The 23,741-nt window shown below is 41.2% G+C and overlaps 1 protein-coding gene across 2 annotated transcripts in view; it reads left to right on the forward strand.

Moving 5' to 3' along the window:
• Positions 1–946: 946 nt before the first annotated feature.
• RUFY2 (RUN and FYVE domain containing 2) overlaps positions 947–23,741 on the forward strand; it is a 47,756-nt gene continuing 24,961 nt past the window's right edge. The window contains exons 1-12 of one of the 2 annotated variants that reach the window (XM_054982376.1): positions 947–1,049; positions 8,759–8,932; positions 9,802–9,919; positions 12,148–12,249; positions 13,479–13,602; positions 15,630–15,691; positions 16,503–16,568; positions 17,740–17,809; positions 18,713–18,814; positions 20,428–20,544; positions 21,025–21,192; positions 21,522–21,619. In XM_054982376.1, the coding sequence (XP_054838351.1) occupies positions 947–1,049; positions 8,759–8,932; positions 9,802–9,919; positions 12,148–12,249; positions 13,479–13,602; positions 15,630–15,691; positions 16,503–16,568; positions 17,740–17,809; positions 18,713–18,814; positions 20,428–20,544; positions 21,025–21,192; positions 21,522–21,619 (1,304 nt within the window). The remainder of the gene's footprint in view (positions 1,050–8,758; positions 8,933–9,801; positions 9,920–12,147; positions 12,250–13,478; positions 13,603–15,629; positions 15,692–16,502; positions 16,569–17,739; positions 17,810–18,712; positions 18,815–20,427; positions 20,545–21,024; positions 21,193–21,521; positions 21,620–23,741) is intronic. The other variant, XM_054982377.1, reaches the window with a different exon arrangement.

The following is a 23,741-nucleotide window of genomic DNA, read 5'->3' on the forward strand; positions in this document are numbered from 1 at the left end:
AATGGCAACTTCCACTGATTCCCCAACTTTCAGGACCAAAAGGAATTACTTATGTATGAGGCTTAGGGGATAGTAGCAAGCATATTTAGTTTGTGTTTTTAGGTTCTGCTCAGGTGTTCATCCTAAGGAGTGGTGAAGTTCACAAAAAGAACATCGCTATTTCACACACAGGTTAAGTGTTGAAATATTCAAAACACTTTTCTGAATTAGATCTGAATGTGTTAATCCTACTCTGCCCATATATTAATAGTTGTCCACTCTGAATTCACGGATTACTCTTTAGCTGTCATTTCAGTTTGGTATTCCCATAACTGTCTTTTCCTTAAAACTTTGTTTCTGCTGTGGATGGTATACTTCATGCATTTGAGACAGTGAGCTCTGTGTCAGTAAAGGTTATGTTGGATTAAGGTTTGCTCGCCTTTAAAGTGCCACTGGAGTTCTGTTGAATATTCAGAGCAAAACAAAAAAGGATCATGGTGTTCAGTAGCCAATTTAGAAAAAATGCCACCATGATAAGACTAGAATTCCAAATATTTGTAGTAGTAGTAGTCTATCATTCCATAATTTTTACAAATGTTATTCTCACAAAGAGACACAGTTCTTAAGAAGCCCCAGAACCCTTGTCTAGCAATCGAGACCAGCTGGAACTTTTCAGCACTGGGCTTTTGCTCCAGCTTGGCCTCTGGACTGTGCTGTGTCCCCCTCACAGTACTTAACGGTCAATTTGATCTTACATTTTTTCTTCACGTTTTCCCCGCCCCCCTCCTCTCTCTGGCCACTTTTGTACGGAAGAGAGGGGAAGAACTGATGGGAGTTTAGGAAAACAGAAAAGCCCCCGTCGTGGGCAGCATCTGCTTTCCCTCTTGCTGCGAATCCGGCGAAAAGCCTCTCTGGTCCTCCTGCCGCCAGGGGCGCAGCGGACGAGGCTGTGTGGGAAGAGGCGGAGATGGAGAAGGAGGATGAGGGGGGCTGGCGAAGGGCCGGGAAAGGAGCAAAGGCTGGATCCTCGCTGAGCTGCTCCGGCAGCTGCTGCTCCTCGCTGGCCATGGGTAAGAGCAGGGCCGCCGAGGAGGGGTGGCGAGGGGAGGGCAGAGGGCAGCTGAGGAGGGCTCGGCCAGTCCATCCGTGTTCGGAGCTGCCGTGGATTCGAGGCAGCGTCGCCTTTGCTCGCTTCTTCCCTCGTGGGGGGTCTGTCAGCACAGGTGAAGGCCGCCGAGGGTACAGACAGGTCTGAGCAGCCCTCGGCGCTCTGCGCCTCAGGGCGTGTGGGGCGCGGTGGAACCCTCGGTTGCTGAAGGCGCCACGAGCAACTGCCGTTTTCCTTCTCTCCCCCCTTTCCTTAGGCCTGTGGATTGGGACTTGGGAAGCCCCTCTCCCTCCGCGGCTGGATTTGTGTATTATGAAGTCTGGGTTTAGCAATGGGATGGCTTCAAACTGGTCGCGCGCAGTATTTCTGCTTCAGTCATCCAAGGTAGTTCTTGGAATGGCCTGTTATTCCAGCAGTTTTTAATGGCCCTGAATTTTGAAACTCGGGGGATGAATTGGTTTGAATGAATGACTGCCCGCTGGCTAAAGCAAGAAAACCTAGGAGACTAAGATTGTTATGTTTGATTCTGTCAAAAGGCAAAGAATCTCACACAAACTCCCTATGCTAAGCAGTACATAGGGTGTTGGAAAGAAATTACTGTGTCATGGCTTCATGTTGGAAAGGTTTGTGTGTTGAGTGTGTGCTTGTGATTTATAATATAATGTGTCTGAAGAGCAGCTGCCCCTTTAGCTTTCGGATGGGAGAGGAAGGTTCTTCACGTCAGAGGCTATATGTACTCTTAGAAAGGAACAAAGTCTTAAAAGACTAATGTTAAAGATTAACACATTTACCGTGAAATCCCAAGCAGAGTTAGTCCAGTCTAAGCCCATTGATTTTGATGGGTGTAGACTGGAGTAACTCTGCTTAGAATTTCACTGTTATTGTCCCAAAAGTTTTTATGAGTCTGACTGCACTTTATCATATGCATGAAGTGTGCATTGATTCATAAAACATTATAGAATAATGTTTGTCTTTAAAATCTGCAAGATTCTTTGTTGTTTTGTTGAAGCAGACTAACACAGCTACCAGTGTAGAATTTTGTTACATTTATGGTTTTAGTTGTGGTCATGAAGTTATATTGCTCAGATTGGGTTCAAATGCTAAAGTAGATTTATAGGTTACAAGAGAAATTGTTTTCGTTATATAGACCATGAACTAGCCTTTTTAAAAATCATACATAATGGTAGTATAAAACCATGCTTGTAAAACCTGCTATTACTATCAATGAAAATTCTGTTTGGAGAAGCTGTCTCTTGTATTATTAAAACAGGGTTGAAAAATGTACAGAAAACAGAGATGGTTTTGGAGATTGTCAGGAAGAATTGTGTGCACTGAATTCTGCAGAAATTCTAGTTTTCACTAGACCATCTTGCTACATTTTCAAATTGGGGTTAACACGCCCATGTCTGAAATATGTTGCTTATGTAACTGACACAACGCTCACTGGGAATTTCTGTGGCAGTTGTTAAAATCACACACATGTTTTTGGTTCAGTTCTGACATTTGCTTTGTCAGCAAAGAAATGCTTAAGAATAGTATGATTGTTGCACCAATTAATTTTGCAAACAATTCCACCAAAGTTACTACAGTACATTCCCCTATTTTGCCTGTTTACACTTACCTTCCTTGATTATTTGCAGTATAATAGAAGAAGGAGGGAGTAATGAGTTTTAAAATATTTCATAGCCTGATCCCTTGAAGGCAGTGATTTGGGTTTTCTGGGAAAACTGGAATTGGAAAATTTTCCAATTCAAATGTAAATAAATAAAACAGAAAAATAGAGCTGGAAGGTACCTCAAGGGTCATTTAGTCCAGCCCCATGCACAATGCAGGAAATTCACAATGATCCCCCCACCTCCCTCAGTGACCCCTGCTCTATGCCCAGAGGAGGGCAAAAAAACTCCAGGATCCTTGGCCAATCTGGCCTGGAGGAAGATTCCTTCTTGACCCCAAAATGGCGATCAGCGTAACCATGAGCATATAAGAAAGGGCCATGAGAGCCAAGCACTGGTTCATCCCTTCATGCACTCCCTCTCTTGATCTGTGTATATTCATATTAAGACAGAGAATCATCATAGCTGTCTGATGACCATCTAGCTTCTTCTTAAATACATCCAAGGAAGGAGAGCCCACCACCTCCTGAGGAAGCCTGTTCCACTGAGGAACCACTCTTGTCAGGAAGTTCTTCCTAATGTTTAGCTGAAAGCTCTAATTTTAACTCGGTCCAATCCACAGGTGCAACAGAAAACAACTCTGCTCCATCCTCTATGTGACAGCCCTTCAAATACTTGAAGATGGCTATCATATTACCTCTCACTCGCCCCTTCTCCAGCCTAAACATACTCAGCTCCTTCAACCTTTCCTCACCGTCTTCGTTGCCCTCTTTGAACACATTCCAGCATGTCAACATCGTTCTTAAACTGTGGTGCCCAAAACTGAACACAGTCCTCCAAATGAGGTCTAACCAGAGCAGAGTAAAGCAATACCATCACCTCACATGATCTGGACACTATACTTACATTGATACAGCCTAAAATCTCATTTGCCTTTTTAGCAACAGCATCACATTGCTGACTCATGTTCAGGGAATGATCTACTAAGACCCCTAGAACCTTTTCACAAGACAAGTCCCCCCCATCCTATAAGTGTGCCTTTAATTTTTCCTACCTAAATGCAGAACTTTACGTTATCTCAGTTGAAATTCATTGTGTCAGTTTCTGCCAAATTTTCCAGCCTGTCAAGGTCACCTTGAATCTAGCTTCTGTCTTCTACTGTGTTTGCAACCCTCCCAATTTAGTACCATCTGCAGATTTAATGAGCACCCCCTCTGTTCCTTCCTCCAAGTCATTTATAAAGACGTTGAACAATACAGGGCCCAGGACAGATCCCTGAGGCACTCCTCTTGTCATTACTCTCCAAGAAGACAAGGAACCATTTACAAGCACTGTTTGGGTACAAATCCATCTAACAGTAATAGAATCTAAACCACATGTTACCAAATTATCAACCAGAATATCATGTGGAACCTTATCAAAAGCCTTACTGAAATCAAGATAAACTATGTCCACAGCATTCCCCTGATCTACCAATGTAGTAACTCTCTCAAAAAAGGAGATAAGGTTAGTCTAACATAATTTGTTCTTGAGTAACCTATGCTGGCTCTTAGTAAATATAGCTGTCTTTTCTAAATGCTCAAGGACTGACTGATGATTTGTTCCAGGACTTTTCCAGGTATGGATGTCAAGCTGATGAGTCGATAGTTACCTGGCTCCTCCTTTTTCGTCTTCTTGAACATTTGCCCACCTCCAATAATAGAATCATAGGGTTGGAAGGGACCTCCTGAGTCATCGAATCCAACTGCCTGTACAATGCAGGAAATTCACAACTACTGTGTTTAGCATCTCTCACTAGCCTAAGCTCATACTGAGCTTTTAGCCTTTCTAACCCTCCCTCTCTACAAACACTGGCAAGTTGTTTATATATTAATCTTTAGTTATACTGCCCTCCTTCCATATCTTAAATGTGTCTTTTTTATATTCAGATCTTTAGAAAACTGTTTATGAAGCCACCTGGGCTTCTTTAGGTACCTCCCATTTTTCTTTCTCAATGGAATAGTTTGTGATTGTGCTTTTGATATCTTGCTTTTAAGAAACTCACACCTATCTTGAACTCCTTTCTCCCTGAGTTTTTCTAACCATGGGATTCTCCCAGCATGACTTTGAGCTTGTTAAAGTTAGCTGTTCTAAAAACCAACCTATTCATCTGACTATGTTCAGATTTTCCCTTACTCAAGATCTTAAACTCCAAAATTGCATGGTCACTACTACCCAGGGTGGCCACTGCTTTCACCTCATCAACCAGTTCTTCCCTGTTGGTGAGAATCAAGCCAAAAATAGCAGATCTCCTTGTTTCCATCTCTACTTTCTGGAAGATGAAGTTGTCAGGAATTTATTAGACCTTATGGTTTTAGCAGACTTTGATTTCCAGCAGATATCAGGGTAACTGAAACCTCCCATGATCAATACCTTCCATCTCTTTGAAAATTTTGTAATTATTTAAAATTTGTAATTATTTAATAATTTAAATCATGTTGACAAATGAAGGCAGATATGCCATGTAGAAGCACTAGGGTTTGTCCTTTGTTCATATCCCACGTTTAGGCCAGCTAACATAGTTGATTTGCCACACAGCCCTAGCCACTATGGCTAAACATTTACATATGTGGGGTGGAAATTTTTCCATGGAAAAAAAATAGCATCAAACATCCCCCCACCCCCGAATCACTGCCCAGAAGTGATTTTTTTTTAAACTTGCCACAGGAAACCAGGGAAGTAGCAATTTAAAAGTTTGGGGCAAATGTTTATGACGGCACTAATATAATAATTTCGCAGGACATGGCACTGCCTGTTATAACCAAAGTCATGCATATTCCATTATGAAGAACTTGATTAGAAAAAGGCAACAAAGATAGGGGAAGCTTGCAAAGCATTTTCAAGTTCCCCATTCATTTCAAACCCATTCATTGGCCTATTCCTGTCAAGAAAAAAATGGGCTGTCTTTTGATAACTACTGGTATTTCTAATTTCAACAAGACTTTATTGTTTGTAATTCAGATAACGTGACTCTTAACTTCATTGTTTTGTTCTGAAACGCAGCATTCTAAGCTAGGTAAACAGCAACCTAATCTGCTCACATCTTGATTAATTGGTTTGTTGAGGGGTGGGGTGCGTTCTAAACACCTAAGCCAGAAGAATTCTGTATTCCTTGAAAGCATTCATCCAGCATTTTAGATAGGAACTGGTCAATAAACAATTGCTCAGTGTTTCTCCTTCTGTGAGGGTAGCAGAATTATTAAGGTTGAGCTGGGTGGCATGCATATAGGGAGTCTAGCCTGGCCAATTCAGTTTGGTAAAAATTGTAACATAATAAGTAATGCCATTGAAATTTTATTGTATAATATATTGTTTCCTAGGATGAGTTTGCCTTCTGTAAACATTTAACCATGTAAAGCTAGCAAGTTAGCATTGGTATACATCCCATATGATCCGTATGAGTAGCTTTTGCAAAGTTGTCTGTGGAAGAATTCTGCATGAGCTTGAAGCTTGCATCCAACTCTCATACCTATAAAATTGCTCACTTGAGCAAGTAAGGGACAAGGGATTTGATCTGTCACTTGCTGGGTTGGATCCTGCAGTCCGTTGGCAAAAACCAATGTCTGTTGCAGATTTTTCCTGCATCCATCTCTGCCACCAGTCCTTTCCAGCTCCCCATTGCAGCCTCCCAACCTACATGGCTACACAGGAATAAACTTTCCTAGGGTCAGAAAGGACTGCTGGAGGAAGGAATGTGGGAAAGATCAATGTTCCTTGTGTCTGTGGATCACAGAATCCAACCTATAGATCATTCCATTTATAGACGGTTATCGCAAGAATCCCATCAGTAGTACATATGTTGCCTGATCCTATACAATTCTAGTTTTGCAGTCATGTTGGTCTCTAGCAGCAAAATAAAACAGAAGTCCAGTGACATGTAAAGACTAAGAAAACTCATCCCAGTGTTAGTTTCTGTGAGTCAGAGCTCATTTCATCAGATGCTTCGGACATGCTGTGTAGGGTTGCCAGCCTCCAGGTGGTAGCTGGAGATCTCCTGGAATTGCAACTGATCTCCAGGTGACAGAGATCAGTTCCCCTGGAGAAAATGGCTGCTTTGAAGGGTGGACTCTATGGCATTATACCATTCTGAAGCCCCTCATCTTCCCTAACCCTGCCTTCTCTAGGCCCCACCCCTAAAATCTCCAGGAATTTTCTAACCTGGCAACCCTAATGCTGTGGATACACTGGGCCTCCTGATTTATTGTGATCCTGGACAAGTCCCATACCATTTACTGGAACTTGCTCAGACATGTGAGGAAAAAATATCCCAATCAACAAATAAGCATTAGGAAGTATTTAAAGAGCACTCTTTAAAAACTGTACTTCCTTACTACAGTAACTTCTCGTACATTTATTAAGAGTGCTTCCTGAAAGCTCCTTTCTCTTTGGGCATGTCCAAAGGTCCGATCTGCCTTGGTAGAGTAGCAAGATTTTCCGAGGTCCATATGGTCTATCTGGATCTGAATGCAAAAGCTTCCCAGAAGTGCCAAAATGATCTGTACCAGGACTTGAAGACCTTGATCATGTAAAATAATTATCAGTAGGATGATAGAATATTGTAGCAATCACAGAATGAATCAAAATATTTAAGACTGACATATGAAGCACCATAGAGTGATATTGCAAAAGTAAAGAGTAGTAAAATAGCTCAGGTAATTTGATGCTGACAAATGGAAAGTAAAAAACCGTTGTGGAAAGCTTTACCTCCACAAATATTGGCTTGCAGAGTAATTGTGGTTAGTTCATTGGATGCAGTAGTTCAATACACTGCAGTGCTTTAAAAATGCAAGGAAAACATTAGTCCACCTAGGGAGACAGTTTCAGAATGATATTATTTCATGGATTGTTAAGGCAACCATACCTTGAGAATTTTGTGGATAATATTAATAACTGCTTGATAAAGAGGATATAACAAATCACTTAATACAAAGCGAAAATATATTGGGGGGGGGTCCTTATGGAGAAAGACTATGAGCTTTTGGTCTAGGCAGCCATACAGAGACTTCCAGGTACATATCCACCTGGAAGAATGCCAACTAGTCCTGGATATCAAGCACTAAAATAATTTGAATACTGATGTAGAGAAGGAACACCTGTCAGTGCTGCAAGATTGCAAGTATTTTCTGTTTCTGAAGAGTAGCTCTGTACAGATACACACTCCATTGTTCTGGATGGCTCTGGTCAGGCCTGATTCATATATAGAGGTGCACTTAAGAAGCCCTAGGTGTCATCTCCTGGTAAGTATACCTCAATGTTTTGGGTTCATTTGGAGTATGATATACTAGTAATTACTTGCCTCCATTTTATCTGGCTAGTAAAACAGAATTATTTACACTTTGAACATAGATTCACTGAAAAGAATATAACACGCTTTATCGATTTCACATAGATCATTAAAGGAGAACAATTATTTGAGTTCAATAATAACTTCTTACCAAAAATAAGTAGGTTACAGGCAAGAAGCATCTTACACTCCTGATCAGTTCAGCTTCCCGTATTTATAGGTTGTAAAAATCATGTTCCAACAATAGCTATCTGTAATATCTGATGGAGCTCACATACCTGGCTTATTACTTCAAACACTAAACAAAGTTATCTATATATTCATGTATTTTCTTAAAACATATACAAACTGTGTTAATTCATGCCCCTGGTGTGATGATGTCACTTTCATCATTATTGGGTCATTTCACCTTGCACAGGAGCACACACATGTGGCAGAGGTAGGATAAATACTCTCGTCCCCTCTGCTCCCCTGCCCTCCTGGTGGGGTAGCTGAAAGGGACCTGGCAACTCTAGTCTGTGGACTTCTTGTTTGGCATGTCTCACTGTTTAGCTGAGAGACTAGCCTAGCTCTTGTTCTGGCCTGCAGCAGCATTTTTGGTCAAGACCAGCAAATGTTTCCTTATATTCCTGGATAAATATCCATGGTAAAGTATTTTATAATGTGGTGGTTTTGTAGTGCTTGTTTTGATTTTTTCATAGAATTGATTTTTCCGTACGTATGTCTCTTTTTAAGCTGTGAAAGATCCAACAGCAGTGGAACGAGCAAATTTATTGAATATGGCTAAATTGAGTATCAAGGGACTCATCGAATCTGCTCTGAGCTTTGGACGAACTCTTGATTCTGATTATCCACCTTTGCAACAGTTCTTTGTTGTTATGGAGCATTGCCTGAAACATGGCCTTAAAGGTAAATGTGTATGTTTTTATTTTATGTTAATCTTGTCAGAGCACATCTTAGTATTGTATTTTGCTCTGTAATATGAGAATGCCATATTAGATTTGTCATTGTGTTTGGCTCAGGGAGACAAACTTAGCAAGTATCTTAGTCAACAGGCATAATATAGATTTCTGTGTACTAGCCAACCACCAGCTTGTGATTGTCTTCATTGATCTACACTTTCAAGATTCTGAACCCCAATCAGTCTAAACGGCAAACTTCCTTCTTCTGGACTTGGGTTCATTAATATTTCTAGGGGAAGTTGAAAAATCTGTTACTTTTACAGGAGTTTTCTGTTTCCTTGGTGTCCTGCTCTTGACATCACCTTGAAACATGACATTGGCTGCATTCAGACAACACAAACAAACCACAGTTTAATTCTCTTTAGAATCCCAGTTAATAGGCAAGATACAAATCCTAGTTTGATAAAGTGCCCAGATTAAAGTTTTCAGTCTTGGGGCAATATGTATCTGGAAGATAGGGGGTACAAATACAAGAAGTTCAGACTCATTCACATCCCAAACAAATAATGTAATGCCTAAATGTAGCCATTGGTTCATATGTCCTCGCTGTATCTCCCTTCTGTTGATGTACCTGGAATAAGAGGGATCCTGGCCAGCTGTGATGTATCTTTATTTTGCCATCATATGGCATGAACACATGAAGCTGCCTTATACTACTGAGTAAGACCCTTTTAGTCTGTCTAGGTCACTATTCTCTACTCAGACTGGCAGTGGCTCTGCAGGGTCTCACCCAATTGTCTGGATAGCAGCTGCCTGTATTAATGATTCTGAGAGAGTAAATTTGAAAAATCATAATAGTTATGTTTCTCCTTCTAGTAAGAAAATCTTTTCTGAGTTACAATAAAACCATCTGGGGCCCTTTGGAGCTTATAGAGAAGCTGTACCCAGAAGCTGAGGAGATTGCTGCCAGCGTGAGAGACCTACCTGGTCTCAAGTAAGTTGTGTTGCTAATAAAGATCTTTTTTTTTTTAATATATTTGTGTTCCGCCCTCCCCGCGAGCAGGCTCAGGACGGATAACAACATTAAGAACATTTAAAACATTCCATATTAAAATATTTAAAAGCATCATACAAAAATATCATAAAAAATAGCAGCACTCTTTTTCCTGATGGCGGCAATACAATCAATAACAAATAATACAACAGTACAACTGAATATAGCAGCAGCTTAAGAACAGTGGTGGGCAGCTCTCACAGGGAGTGGGGGGGTTGATGTTGTATCCTCCAGCCAGCGGAGCCCCAGCCATAAGCCTGGCGGAACAACTCTGTCTTACAGGCCCGGCAGAAAGATAGTAGATCCTGCCGGGCCCTGGTCTCGGTAGACAGAGCGTTCCACCAGGTAGGAGCAAACGAAACACTATTTAAATGCCTTGCCTGCTCTCCACATCTCTACTTTCCTTACTTATATTATGATCAGGGCTCATTTCGAGGGGGAACGCAAAGGAACGCAGTTCCGGCAGTTCTCCAAAGAGGTCACATGTCAGGTGCCCCACCCACCTGACTCTCTGCCATTTTGGGCCCGTTTCGGTCTGGATTGGGGCTGAAACAGCCTGGATTGGGCCTCTGACGGGTGGTGGATCACTCTCCTGCTCATCAGCGCGGCCCAATCCTGACCGTTTGGGGCCCCTTTTCAGCCATTTTCAGCCCCTTTTTGCCATTTTGGGCCCAATTTTGGCCCTGAATGACCAGAATTGGGTCCAAAACAGCCAGAATAGGTGATGTCAGGGGGTGTGGCATATGCAAATCAGTTATACTAATGACACACTTCCGGTGATGGCAAGAGGCGTGGCATATGCTAATGAGTTGTGCTGGTGAGTTATGCTAATGAGTTCCTCCAGCTCTTTTTCTTTAAAATGACCCAATTATGATACCTACCAAAGGGATCTGTTACCACGTGTACTCCCCTTCATGTGTATCCTTAGATAAATGTGGACTCGCTAACTTGGGCTGGGTCACTCACCCAGAACCACAACCAATTTGGCTCAATGTCAGGAGGAACCCTCTTCCACAGCCTAGCTAGCTTGGAAAACTGACACATTTGCCAGTTGTGGCGGGGAGGGGGAAGAGTAGAACGTGTGGTTTAAGGATCTTCTATCTGGATAGTGGGCAAGCAAGCTTAAAGAGTCTCTAATAGGCTACTAGTAACCACAAAATGACCAGATCTTTTGACCAAAGCCAGGTTTAGAATTTATTGAGGGAAATGCAGAGGAGCGGGAATTGAGAAGGTACTCAAGCGAAGGAACAGGGCAATTGTGTTCAGGGCTTCTGAAGGTCTCAAGGAAAAGGTTGGCTGGTTCCAGAAGAGAAGAGAGGAGTGGGCAGCCTCTGAGCCAGCAGAGGGGATTAGGCTGCTTGCATTTGGATAGCTGAATGAATTGCAGTAGATATAGGAGCCCACATAAAAGAATATCAAAGAAATAATTAAAATGTCCAGGAATTCAGAGTGAGTCCAGGATGAAAATCTCTGGGTTTTCTGACATTGAGTTGTTGACTGCCATTAGAATGATAGGTTGGATCTAAAAATGTGAAGCAAGTTCCCCTTGCGCCTTCCTGCTTTTGCACATTCCCCTTCTTTTTACAGCCCTTGGGATCCTTGGGAATGCTATGAGATGTGACTAGGGATACCAGCCCTCTGGTGGGGGCTGGGGATCCCCTATCCCACCTTCCACCTCCAGCCTGTTCACTTGGTTGGCAAGAAGGAAAGGAGGGGGGAAGCAGGCCAAAAGCCACTGGAGCACACAGCGAAATGGCACACATACATGCTTTGGAGGCCTGGATGACATAATTTCTTGTTGAAAACCAGAAGCTACGGGGGGTCAGAAGGGCCAAATTGGCCTCACCATAACAAAAATGCTATGTTTTTGGTCCCCCTGAGACCTCATAGCTTCTAGTTTTCAACTGGAAATGATGTCATTGGGGCCTCTGGAGTGTGCAAGGAAACTGGATCCGGGGTTTCTGCCAGCATAGTGACTGCCTGTCCCCCACTTTCAAGGTAAAGGAGGCTGGCAACCCTAGATGTGACAGGGGAGTCTTCAAGTGGGAAGGGGGAAATGCAGAAATTGCTTTCCTCTCTTGCATGAACAGATATGCTCATCTGTTTACAGAAGGAGGAACTGAGATTTACATTTAACTATTGTCTGAGCTTATCATTTCTTTTATCAGGACTCCATTGGGACGTGCTCGAGCTTGGTTACGATTGGCACTGATGCAAAAAAAGATGGCGGACTATCTACGATGTCTCATCATTCGGAGAGACCTTCTCAGGTATGGGCCAGTCTAGAAATCTTTGAGGAAAATTAAGATCACTTTTGTAGCTGCAACCGTATTTGTATACTTGCATTCTATTTTGGTATACTTAGTAAATGAACTGTAACTCAAATCCAGCTGAAGCTGAGCGATACCTTCACCCATTTTGATTAAACCAAAAATTGTCTTGCTAATATCAATAAAGATCTGAACATGTCAGTTGCTTTTGTTACTTAAGCCGAGTTACTGATAATACACCAAGCCCGTAGCATAAACAAGATGACAGCTCACAAAATACAAACTTGTACAGCTTTTTGAAGAACTTAGAACTTTTGTTTCTGCATTCAGTGATGGATGAGGGATTGGGTTGTACCAAACTGTAAGTGTGGCAGAAGTGCAAAGACTGTGTGAATGGGAGTGGCATTTGTACGGAGCCAAGTGCTACCTTCTGATTAACCACTCCTCATTATGATATTTTTAAACATTAGGCCCAGACATCTTCTGACATTTCTCCATAGCCATGTGAGTTCCAGACTCATGCAGAGTTACACCCTTCTAAGTCCATTGAAGCCAATGTGCAAATGGATGTAACTTCACTTAGGATTGCACTGTAACTCTGTTGATATAAGGAGACTTAAGTATTCTTAACTTCGGTTGGTTTTGCACCATTTTTTGCTTAAAGAAAAAAACTTTGTATTTCATGCGAGTAATTTCAATTTTTTTGAAGTTGCTATATTCTGAAATCCATTGTGGTGTGACCAGGGCTTTTTTTCTGGGGAAAGAGGCGGTGGAACTCAGTGGTGGAACTCAGGACCACAGCAATGACGTCACTTTGGGTCAGCTGGAACAAGGGGGGAGTTTTTTAAAGTGTAAATTGCCCTTGGTGAAAATGATCACATGGCCGGTGGCCGCTCCCCTGATCTCCAGACAGAGGGGAGTTTAGATTGCCCTCCATGCCGCTGCGGCGCAGAGGGCAATCTAAATTTCCCTCTGTCTGGAGATCAGGGGTGGGGCCACCGGCCATGTGACCATTTTCAAGAGGTGCCAGAACTCCGTTCTACTGTGTTCCAGCTGAAAAAAAGCCCTGGGTGTGACAGGTTTCTAGGATCTCTTCAGATATCAGTAGTGAAGTCAATTAGAGGATGGGTTGAGGGGCATTTATTTTATTTTTAAAAATGTTTAAAGTGTATTAAAATGTGTGTTATGGTATAAAGCTATTTTTTAAAGAAGCAATGTATTTTTGTCAGTGAATTTTATGACTATCATGCCCTGATGATGGAAGAAGAAGGCGTCGTTATTGTTGGGTTACTTGTTGGCTTGAACGTAATAGATGCCAACCTCTGTGTGAAAGGAGAAGACTTGGATTCACAAGTGAGTGAATACAAAGCTATAACTGAGTATCTTGCCTTAAGATTTTCTCCTTCATTTTGTGTATATGTAATAGTGCGTAGCTAGAAAATGAGGCCTGGGTGGCAGATGGGAGCATTCAAAATGTTAAAATACAAGCATAACTTCTTTATTGGATTCAGTCTGCATAAAGGTTTGCTCTTCCCTAAACAAAACAGATTTGTTTCCTTTGAAGCGCAATGAAAATATGTTGTAACTGCTGATTCATAACATTTTTGCTTCTACAGAACAGCGCTGGTGGGGAGGGCACATGAAACAATTCCTTCATCAGGAAACAGCTGGCCTATTCTCAGGACCCTGCAAAGTGATACACCCTTTGGAGGATTATCCTATATGTGTTTTCTGAGAATGAAAGCGGCGCTCAGTGTTTGGTCATCACAGCACAGGGGGGGGGGGTTTGGGGGTAGGGTGTCCTGTAGAAGGTACAGCTGTATTAGTTACTGTGCATGCTCCCCCCCACTTCTTTTTTTTTTAAAAAAAGTCTGTGTTTAACTGCTGGAGAGAAGAGCTACATTTTAGTAATGCTTCCTGCCATAAAGGGCACATTTGAATATGGCTTCCAATGTCTGTGAGGGGCAAACTGAAGCTTAGTTTTCCCAGTCAGTTTTGGAAAATAGCTTCCGCTTTCAAAAGGACACAAGCAAAATTGGCAGGGTTTGAGTGCTGGGAAAATACTATATATCCTCAGATGCAACAACTTTGAACGTAGATGAGAAAAAGCTGCTCATTTATTGCACACACAAACAGTGTTTGGAAAGATCCTATATCCTGCTTGCTCCAGCTCAAGGATATTTCTGGCAAAATCTACAGGAATTTTGTATTCTGATGTATGTTTTTCATAGGTACTCCTCCATGGAGAAAACACGTTTGAATTGCCCTTTTGTGCATGTAGAAAACTCAAGTCTGTAGTGATATTGGAATGTGATTAAAATGAAGGATGTCTCAAAATAAGATACTTGCTCTCTGATCCAGAAAACCTCATTATTATTTGCTAATTTCATTTATTCCTTGCCTTTCTCCCCAGTGGGGACCCGGAGTAGTTTATATCATTCTGTCCTCTGTTATGTCCTCAAAGTTAGGCTTGTGGGTACGTGAGGTATTCCTATTTACCCAGGGAGCTTCCATGTCACAGTGGGAACTCAAACCTGGTTCTTTCAGGCCCTAGTCTGACTACACTGACTCTTTTATGTAATTGGGGGCATTTTAAAAGTCTCATGGGACAACTTGGGAGATTTCTGATTTGGGAAAATCAGACTATGTTTCACTGTACTCACCAAATCCCATGTGTACATCTCTGGATCAGCATCATAATCTAAAGATGGTTGTTTGAACTTTTTGAATAGGAGAAATTGTTACAGTCACCTATACATTGAGAAACCACCTCTGTTAGCCTCTTGCCTTGAAAATCCCAGCAGGGGTTGCCATAAGTCAGCTATGACTTGACAGCACTTCTCTCTCTCTCTCTCTCTCTCTCTCTCTCTCTCTCTCTCTCACACACACACACACACACACACACACACACACTGCATTACATTATGAATAATACAATTATTATTCTTGATTTATCATTTCTCATTCCACTGATTGCTGGTGGTGAAGAGTGCATCTGACGTGATTCTCAAAAGCTTATGCTACAATAAAATTGGTTAGTCTTAAAGGTGCTACTGGACTCTTTTTGGTTTTGCTACTACAGACTAACACAGCTAACTCCTCTGGAGAGTGCCGTTAAGTCATAGCTGACTTATGACAATCTCTGGTGGGGTTTTCAAGGCAAGAGACTAACAGAGGTGGCTTGCCATTGTCTGCCTCTGGAACCCTGGTCTTTGCTCGAGGTCTCCCATCCAATTCTTAACCAAGGTTGACCCTGCTTAGCTTCTGAAATCTGATGAGATCAGGTTGGCCTGGGCTATCCAGGTCAGGGAACTTTGCTATTTAAATTTCCAATAATGTTGGCAGAGTGAAGATTACACCTTTCTTTTTAAAAAAAACAGGTTGGTGTGATTGATTTCTCTATGTATTTGAAGAACGAAGATGATACAGAAAGCAAAGAAAGGTGCGTTATGTTAGAACTTTTAGTATGTTGAACTGAATTGTCTGTTGGAAAAAAATACAACTTTTTAACACTTCTAACATAACAAATTAATTTAATGCTCTTTAAAGGTGAATGCTTGTTTCTGCCAGGCTTTCCAAGGGGAAGAGGCAGAGGGATTGGGAATAACAAGAATTGCTCAAATCATATAATAAATTAGTAGCAGCTGGGGGAGCAATCTTAACCAATGGGGAACAGAGGTAGCTGCCCTGGGCCCCACACGGGTGTGTATGTGTGTGTGTGTGCTCCGCCCATGGTCCTGCCACCCTGATGGAGGGGGCACCCGGCTCAGTTGCAGTGGCCTATCTGGAGGCACCAGTGGCCCCCGCTTGTCTCATATGGTGACAAGGAAGGACCCTCCTTACTTGGACCCTGGTGGCAAGTGGTAGGCGTGGTGGAGTAGTGATTCTGGAGCCCTATCCTGGATTTTTGCATATGCCCCAGAATCACTGAAACAGACCTTGAGTAGCAGCGGAGATGAAATATCTGGCTCAGTCTTATGAACAGGATTGAACTTGAGGAAACTGTAAACCATTTCTAGTGGAACCACACCATTCCCACCTGCTCTACCCCCCACTTTTTTGTGGTACCTGTTGGAAAGGACCACTCAAAACTATTTCATTCTACTTTTGTAAGTCGCAGCTATGCTGTGCCTGAACCTTTATCCTGATTTGGATTCTGACAATTTAGTAATAGAATTTTAAACTGCAGTCTTTAAATAAACGCTCCTATGGTGCATTTTCAAGGGCTTAAATAAATGTCTCCCTTTTTTTAGAAGTGACCATATTGCTGCTATATTGGATCAAAAGAATTATGTTGAAGAATTAAACCGGCAGCTGAAGTAAGTATATATAGAGAGGTGTGTTAAAGTCTAGAGATCCTCAGCTTAAAACATAATTCTTCTTGTAAAACTAGGCCTTTTTTTTGCTCCAGAACCAGGCTCTGAAATTTTTATAACTGCATTCAGGACTTTTTTCTGGGAAAAGAGATGGTGGAACTCCGCTCAGTGGCATGGAGGGCAATCTAAACTCCCCTCTGTCTGGAGATCAGGGGGCAGGGCCACCAGCCATGTGACCATTTTTAAGAGGTGCTGGAACTCCGTTCCACTGCGTTCCCGCTGAAAAAAAGCCCTGATTTCATTGCTTTATTTTAATGGCTGGATCGTATGCGTGGTTGGAGAAAAAGGCTGGGATTGAGAGAAGGGACAATGCTATAAGGGATGTGGCCTTTAAAAGTTCCTCTCCTCTCTTTTAAATCTGACCATACTAGGAGGTGTTTGGCATGCAATTGTCTGATCAAGATTCTGTCTAATTAAGTTCAGAAGAACATAATGGGGGCGGGACTTGTATGCATTGCCTGAAGCTTGTTACTGTCATACAAGGTGGTGCTTTTCTGTAACAAATATGCAAACTAAAATATACTCACATCTTGAAATACTTTTGTACACACATCTGGAAAACCTAATTGGCTCAGATTTCCTAAACTCTGCCCTGCTCCCTTGAACTCAGCGGGGCTTACTCAAGTAAACATGATTAGGATTGAGCTGAAATTGAGGAGTGCAGTCAATATTTGGACACGTCTGTTCTATTAAGACTTCCTTGATTAATTTCTTATCAGAAAAGTAAAGATTTATTCCTAAATTTTCAAGCAGATGCAGCTACAATAGTCAAGCTGAGGTGATGCAGTGAATGTACATTTATTAAAAAGTTTGACTGAGTCTAAAAGAGAAAACAGGGTTTTTTTTAAAGTTCACTACACTAAAAACAACAGCAAAAATTAGTCTCTAGATCATAAGTGACAGTTATGTTCCTTGCGTTGGCAGTGATGAAATGATATCAATAGAGAAGGGAAACAGTTTAAAAGCAAGCTAATGTAACATACATTTGAAAGGGCAGTTGCCAACTGTTTATCAGTGGATACCTAGGCAGGTGCCAGCATATTTTATAAAAAGCAGAGCACTTCATGCACATCGGATGTAATTTTGAATGAGAGTCTTGCATTCTTGCTTTCAGTAGCACAGTCAGCAGCCTCCATGGACGTGTCAATTCTCTAGAGAAATCAAACACCAAGCTAATTGAAGAGGTAACAGCCTTTTAGCAATATATAATTTTATTTTGAAATGAGGGGCTTTAATTCAGAGTCAGTTTGTGTAACCCTTTCTCTGTGGTTCTTTGGGGGTTATTGTACATCTGGTGAGGATAAAATCTATGTCTGGTCCCCCACATGTTTGAATCTCAAGTCAGCTGTGACACGTTTAGTAGAACTCTGTTCCAGTTAACTATCCATATGGATTTTGTTGAATGGTCTTTAAGTTAGAAACAACAGCCGTATGAACTGGAGATGATGTATACAGGCCACCAGCTATGTCCTGTCTCAAAACATCTTTCAGTTTAAATTGTGTAGGGTGAGGGGTGGGGAGGATGTACAGAATAGCCTTCTTGATATGCATTGTTTAGTAATAGCATGTACAGTTTAGAGACAGTCCCTTATAATTTATGGTGTTAAGGAACTGGTAATTTGTGGACTTTCCCTAACATTAGTTCTAGAACAAGGAGCTCAGGGGTTGCACTACAAGACATTTTAGTTGCTGTTTATATCAAAGTTCCTTTAAGCAATTCCTCTTTCTGGAAGTCTTTGTTTACTCCAAAATATTACACATGGCTATTAGGCAGCAGCAATATTTGTAATGCCTTTTTAGAACTGGGTCTGTTGATGGTCAGCTTTACACTGAACCACATTTACAATATGAACATCTCAAATGATTTTCCTTATAGCATAAGCCACTTTCCATAGCATACTACTGACAAATGTAAGAATTAAGTCCTTTGTGTTAAACATGTTCATACATGTTCATACTTGGAGGACCAACACCTTTCCTAGGAGAACAGTACCATTTGGTTTTGTCTGTATACCTCAGAATAACCTTGTAAAGCATTTGTCTGCTTTTAACTTTCCCTTTTTGTTGTTGTTCTGCCTCTTCCTTAGTTAGCAATAGCCAAAAACAACATCATCAAACTTCAAGAAGAAAATCATCACTTAAGAAGTGAGAATGCACTCATTTTAATGAAAACACAGCGGCACCTAGAGGTATTAGATCCCAGTTATTATGGTTTGAATACTGTAAAAAAGGGACACGTTGCATCCGGATCACCCAGCTAAAATACTGTAAATAAGCAGATGTAGAAAGTGGTATGTGGGTTGTTTCAAAGAAGCCTGGCGTGTAAGAGTAATATTTTCATTATGAAGATTTTAGAAAACAATTATTTAAATGCATTTTGTCTGGCACATAATTTCTTATGTGTCAATTCATTTTAAAGTCTACTGTCATGTCCGTTCGTTAATAAATCTTAATGAATATGGTAGACTCTAAACTATGACGTAGTTGTGTTATGTTGAACACTTGAAGTTGCCTTATATTGTTAGACCATTAATCTCTCAAAAGAAGTACTGTCTACTCTGACTGGCAGCAGCTCTCCAGGGTTTCAGGTAGAGGTCTTTTGCGTCACCTGCCATGCCAGACGTGATGGCAGCTTACTACCAGGCATACTATGGGTAGCAAGTTTGAGTTTCTTTCTGTGTTGTGTAATGTGTGATATGACCCAAATAATCTGGTATTCATTTAGGTGAGGATGGAAGGAGGGTTCATTCATTCTCCTAACAGGAGCTGTATTACTTTTTTGCCACCTGTACATTGGGAACAAATGGATGAAATAGGAAGCTTCTAAATGATCCATTAAAATAGCTGGATGTATCTGCAGTTTTACATTGATATATTTAAAGCCGATGTTGCAATGAGCATGTTCATGACCAGAAACCAACTTCCCTGAAGTAAGACAGTAAAGCAAAAAGAGAGGATTTGGTTTCTAGTACATGCTTTTGTCTGGGACTGTGAAGAGAGAAACAAAATAGAGATAATGGAGCTGTGTGGAATAGTAATTTTGTGTTTTTTGACTTCCTAGCTGTCAACACGCACACATGCGCGTGCACCCCTTTAAATATGTTGGTTCTGAAGAGTCCCATTGTGAGGTATACTTGCCTTTCAGTTCCTATCTGAGCAGATGGAAGAGGTTAGGAAGGCGCTTTCCCTCTCCCTCTGTAGATAGTTACGTCCCCTTTTTAACTGATGAAGTTATACCCTTTTGAAAATTGAGACCTCCTTTTAATGACCAGGCAGCAACATAGATCTCAGTGAGCTGCAGCACATGATAAAACATCACAAGAGGTCAGAGTCACATGTCAGGAAGTTATGGGGCTAGAGTTACGACTTCATCCGTGCGGAGGGGAGCTCTGTACTGCCAGGGTGCGTGGAGCCTTGGAGGACTGACTGGTGGGGGGCAGAAGGCCAGACCAGGCCAGTGGAAGAACAGGAAGCAAGGTGGAGCTTTTGTAGAGGGGGAGGGTCTCTGAATGTGCCTGTGGTAAGCAAACTCTTTTTCATCACTGCGTGTCATCACCTCACTGGCCTGCTGTTTCTCTCAAAGTGCATTCAAAGAGAGGAAGGAGGATTGGTGCCCTTCCTCTTGAGGCAGTTGCGTTAGCAGGGGTTCCTTCTGAAAAGCTGCAAAAATGTGGCAGCTCTTTAGAGGACCCCATGACTCAACAGGTGAGGCTCTGCATCCCACCACCATCCCAACCCATGGATCAAGAACTGCTGGGTTAAAATACAAGATTTAAGTGAAGGCGTGTTACTTTCTTCATAGGTGAACAAAGTGGATGCTGAAACAGAACTCCAGACATACAAACACTCCAGGCAGAGCTTGGATGAAATGTACAATGAAGCACACAGACAACTTAGGGAAGAATCACAATTAAGACAAGTGAGTATATGCCAGATATGCTGAGTGAGCCTTGGAAATTCTTGGGGTATAATCTTAGGGTATCTCTTAGGGTATAATCTTAAAGCCATTGTGGAACTGTTTAGGGTGGCAACTGTAGACCCTACCCCAGTTCAACTTGGATGTAATGTCCTGCCAGTGCTTTGTCCTGTGGCCAGACTAGATGTTGTACTACACTAAGCCACTTACCACCCACATCTTTGCCGACATCCACCATGTTTCCACATCTCCCCAACCCGGTGCTCCCCTGCACCTTCTCAATCTCTTGTGCCAGCCCTGGATAGGTCACCATATAAAGTAAATTTGGACTTGTGGGTCACCATAATAAAAAGGCTAGGAACCACTGCTGTACAGCTACTTGAGTGTGAAGGATACATGTGAATGCACCCAGACTTAATGAGTGTCATGATGAGTCTGACAATTTTTATGACAAGTGGCATTTATTTATTTTGCATATTGTAGGATATAGAGAACGAGCTGATGGTTCAAGTTGGAATGAAGCATGAGATAGAGCTTGCAATGAAGTTGCTGGAGAAAGATATACATGAAAAACAAGATACCCTTATAAGCCTACGGCAACAATTGGAGGAAGTCAAAGCAATAAATGTAGAAATGTACCAAAAGCTGCAGGTAAAAGTTCTGTCTATAAACTTGAGAACTGACCAAAAGTATACATTGCTCTAAGTTTTGAGCAGTGCGTGTGTTGGTTCCAGTAGTCAATAGAAGATAGTAGTGCAGATTTTTGTTCCTTCTAAGCAGTCCCCCCACCAACCCAAAACTGAATCTCTGGATTGTAGGATACATATGGACTAAAATTTACTGATTTATTTACTGGACACTGATATACTATCAGCAGTGTGCTAAGTACAACCCCAGAAAGTAGTAGAGACTACTGTACATCAGGATTGCAGCAGATACAATATTGTTCTCATAAATATCCACTAATCCCTTAATAATAGTGTTCTGATGATGCCATGAAAGAGAAGAATGAAATAATTGGCCGTCTGGAGGATAAAACCAATCAGATCACTGCAACTATGAAGCAATTGGAGCAAAGGTACAGCATCTCCTTTTATTTTGCTTTTTCCCATTCATTTTTTCCTTCATTCACTAGCTACATTATCATCAAACATGATGTAATTTTGAAGAGGAACCAGAATATGCATTTCTACTAACTTATTAAAAATGCTTAAAATAGGATACATGCAAGAGGAGGCTGAATACGCGAATCATTCAGACTTTGCTACTTTCATACTTCATTGCTTTATTTCCTGAGAATATTCATTTGTCTGTGGCTGCTTCAACATGGCAAGGCTTCTCCACTTTGCTCTCACCATTGCTGCAAATGCAGCGGTATGCATGATGCCAACAGAGCTTACACAAGGAGAGTTTTCGGCAAACTGTCCTCCATCTTTTCTCAACTTTCCCCTTCCATATGTGCCCTGCTGCAACTCTGCATTGGTTTTTGCAGACATGGCTGCCATGGTGCCCCCATTTTTTCTCCTTTATTCATGCGCTATAGTACTATGGTGCAATATAGACATATTCCTATTTGTTGGCCCTCCAGGGCAACTGGTTGGTTGCTGTGTGAAACAGAATCATATTATTGTACAATATGCCATAGGAATTACTGGCTAAACAAAAAGGACAAAAATAGGCAAAAGCCAATGAAGAACAACATTTATTATCCAAGTAAAAATTCCCCACGTGTTTTGCTACAAAGCTTCATCAGGGGAATCTGTAACGTCATACAACAATATTTTACAGTCTGCTTATTTAAAAGCTTTGACCTCAGATAGAAGGAAATTACTCATAAACAAGGAGAAAACTGAATGTGATATGATTGTATGCAGTGTTTCTTTTAACAATGTAAGTAGCAGAGCATCTATACAAATTGCAATTTATTATATAGAGTGTTCCATTATGCAATTTAAAAAAAACATTGTTTGCTTTTCAGAGAACTCAAAATTTGAGGGAACATTTGTTCGCAGCAATACTTATAAATGTATGAGTCATCGGATTTTTTTTCTGCATACCAGTCTTCCTTAGGGACATTTTACCTATTGTAATTTCAGTTATTGTAAATTTACATGCAATCATCAATCCTGTGGATCAGAAAAAAGTACTAAAGGGTTTTTATTTTACAACATACAATTCTACACAGGTTATATATATCTTCAAATGATCTTGTAACAAACCTTATTAGAAAAACAAGTAGAAACTTAAGAACACACTGCTGAACACTGAAGTAGTGTTCAGTAGCGAAGTATTAAATTGAAGAGAATTAAGTGTTCCATTGGTAAAACATTTTATTCAAAATAATCATAGCCTTTCTGATTTCACCTTTTGGGCTATAGAAACACTAACCTTTTAAAATATTGTGCTAGCACTTGCCTGACACAAGACTGGTAATCTTATCTCTTCGGCTCTCTCTGATTTTTTCCCTCCATTCTGTATACGGTCATAGGAATGAAATAAGCTCTAAATCTTCTATTAGTTGCTCTTCTAAATCATTACTTTTAATTTTGTATTAACTGCAGAATTGATTTTATATGGATAATTTAATAATAATTTTATAATATTATGGGAATTGAAAACTTATATTGGTACAGATTCCCCTGATGTTACAGATTCCCCTGATATAGCTTTCTAGTGAAACATGTAGGGAATTTTTACTTGGATAATAAATATTCTTCTTCATTTGCACCATTGCCTTTTGTGGTCCCCCTTTTTTCTTCTAAATAAAAAGGTCCACAAAAAGTCCTTCAATGGCACTGTAGGCAAAACATGGTAGGAAAACGGTGCCAATATGAGGCAGACTTTTGCAGGATAGGAAAATGGACACCATTCCTTTCAAATGGCACAACATAATAGGGGACCTGCCTTACTCTGCTCTTCCAAAAAGGTCAGAGTAAGGCAGGTTTAGGGAAAGAGCATGCTGAGAACTGAGAAAACCTGGATGATTGCCGCATGACATCCTGTCAGAAAAAAGCACTCCATTTGAAGAACTGAGGTGGAGAAAGCCTTTGGTGTAGAAGCAGTCTGAGGTTCCTTGCTACCTTTTAGCGTCACTTTGTTTCCTGGTTTTTGTTTTGCACATTACTGCTTTTTGGTAACACCCCCCCCCACACACACACACACAATCAACCAAAGCAAACTTGATCTATTCTGGCTGCCAT

Source organism: Eublepharis macularius, chromosome 6 (assembly GCF_028583425.1).
Source record: "Eublepharis macularius isolate TG4126 chromosome 6, MPM_Emac_v1.0, whole genome shotgun sequence".
Classification (NCBI taxonomy): domain Eukaryota; kingdom Metazoa; phylum Chordata; class Lepidosauria; order Squamata; family Eublepharidae; genus Eublepharis; species Eublepharis macularius.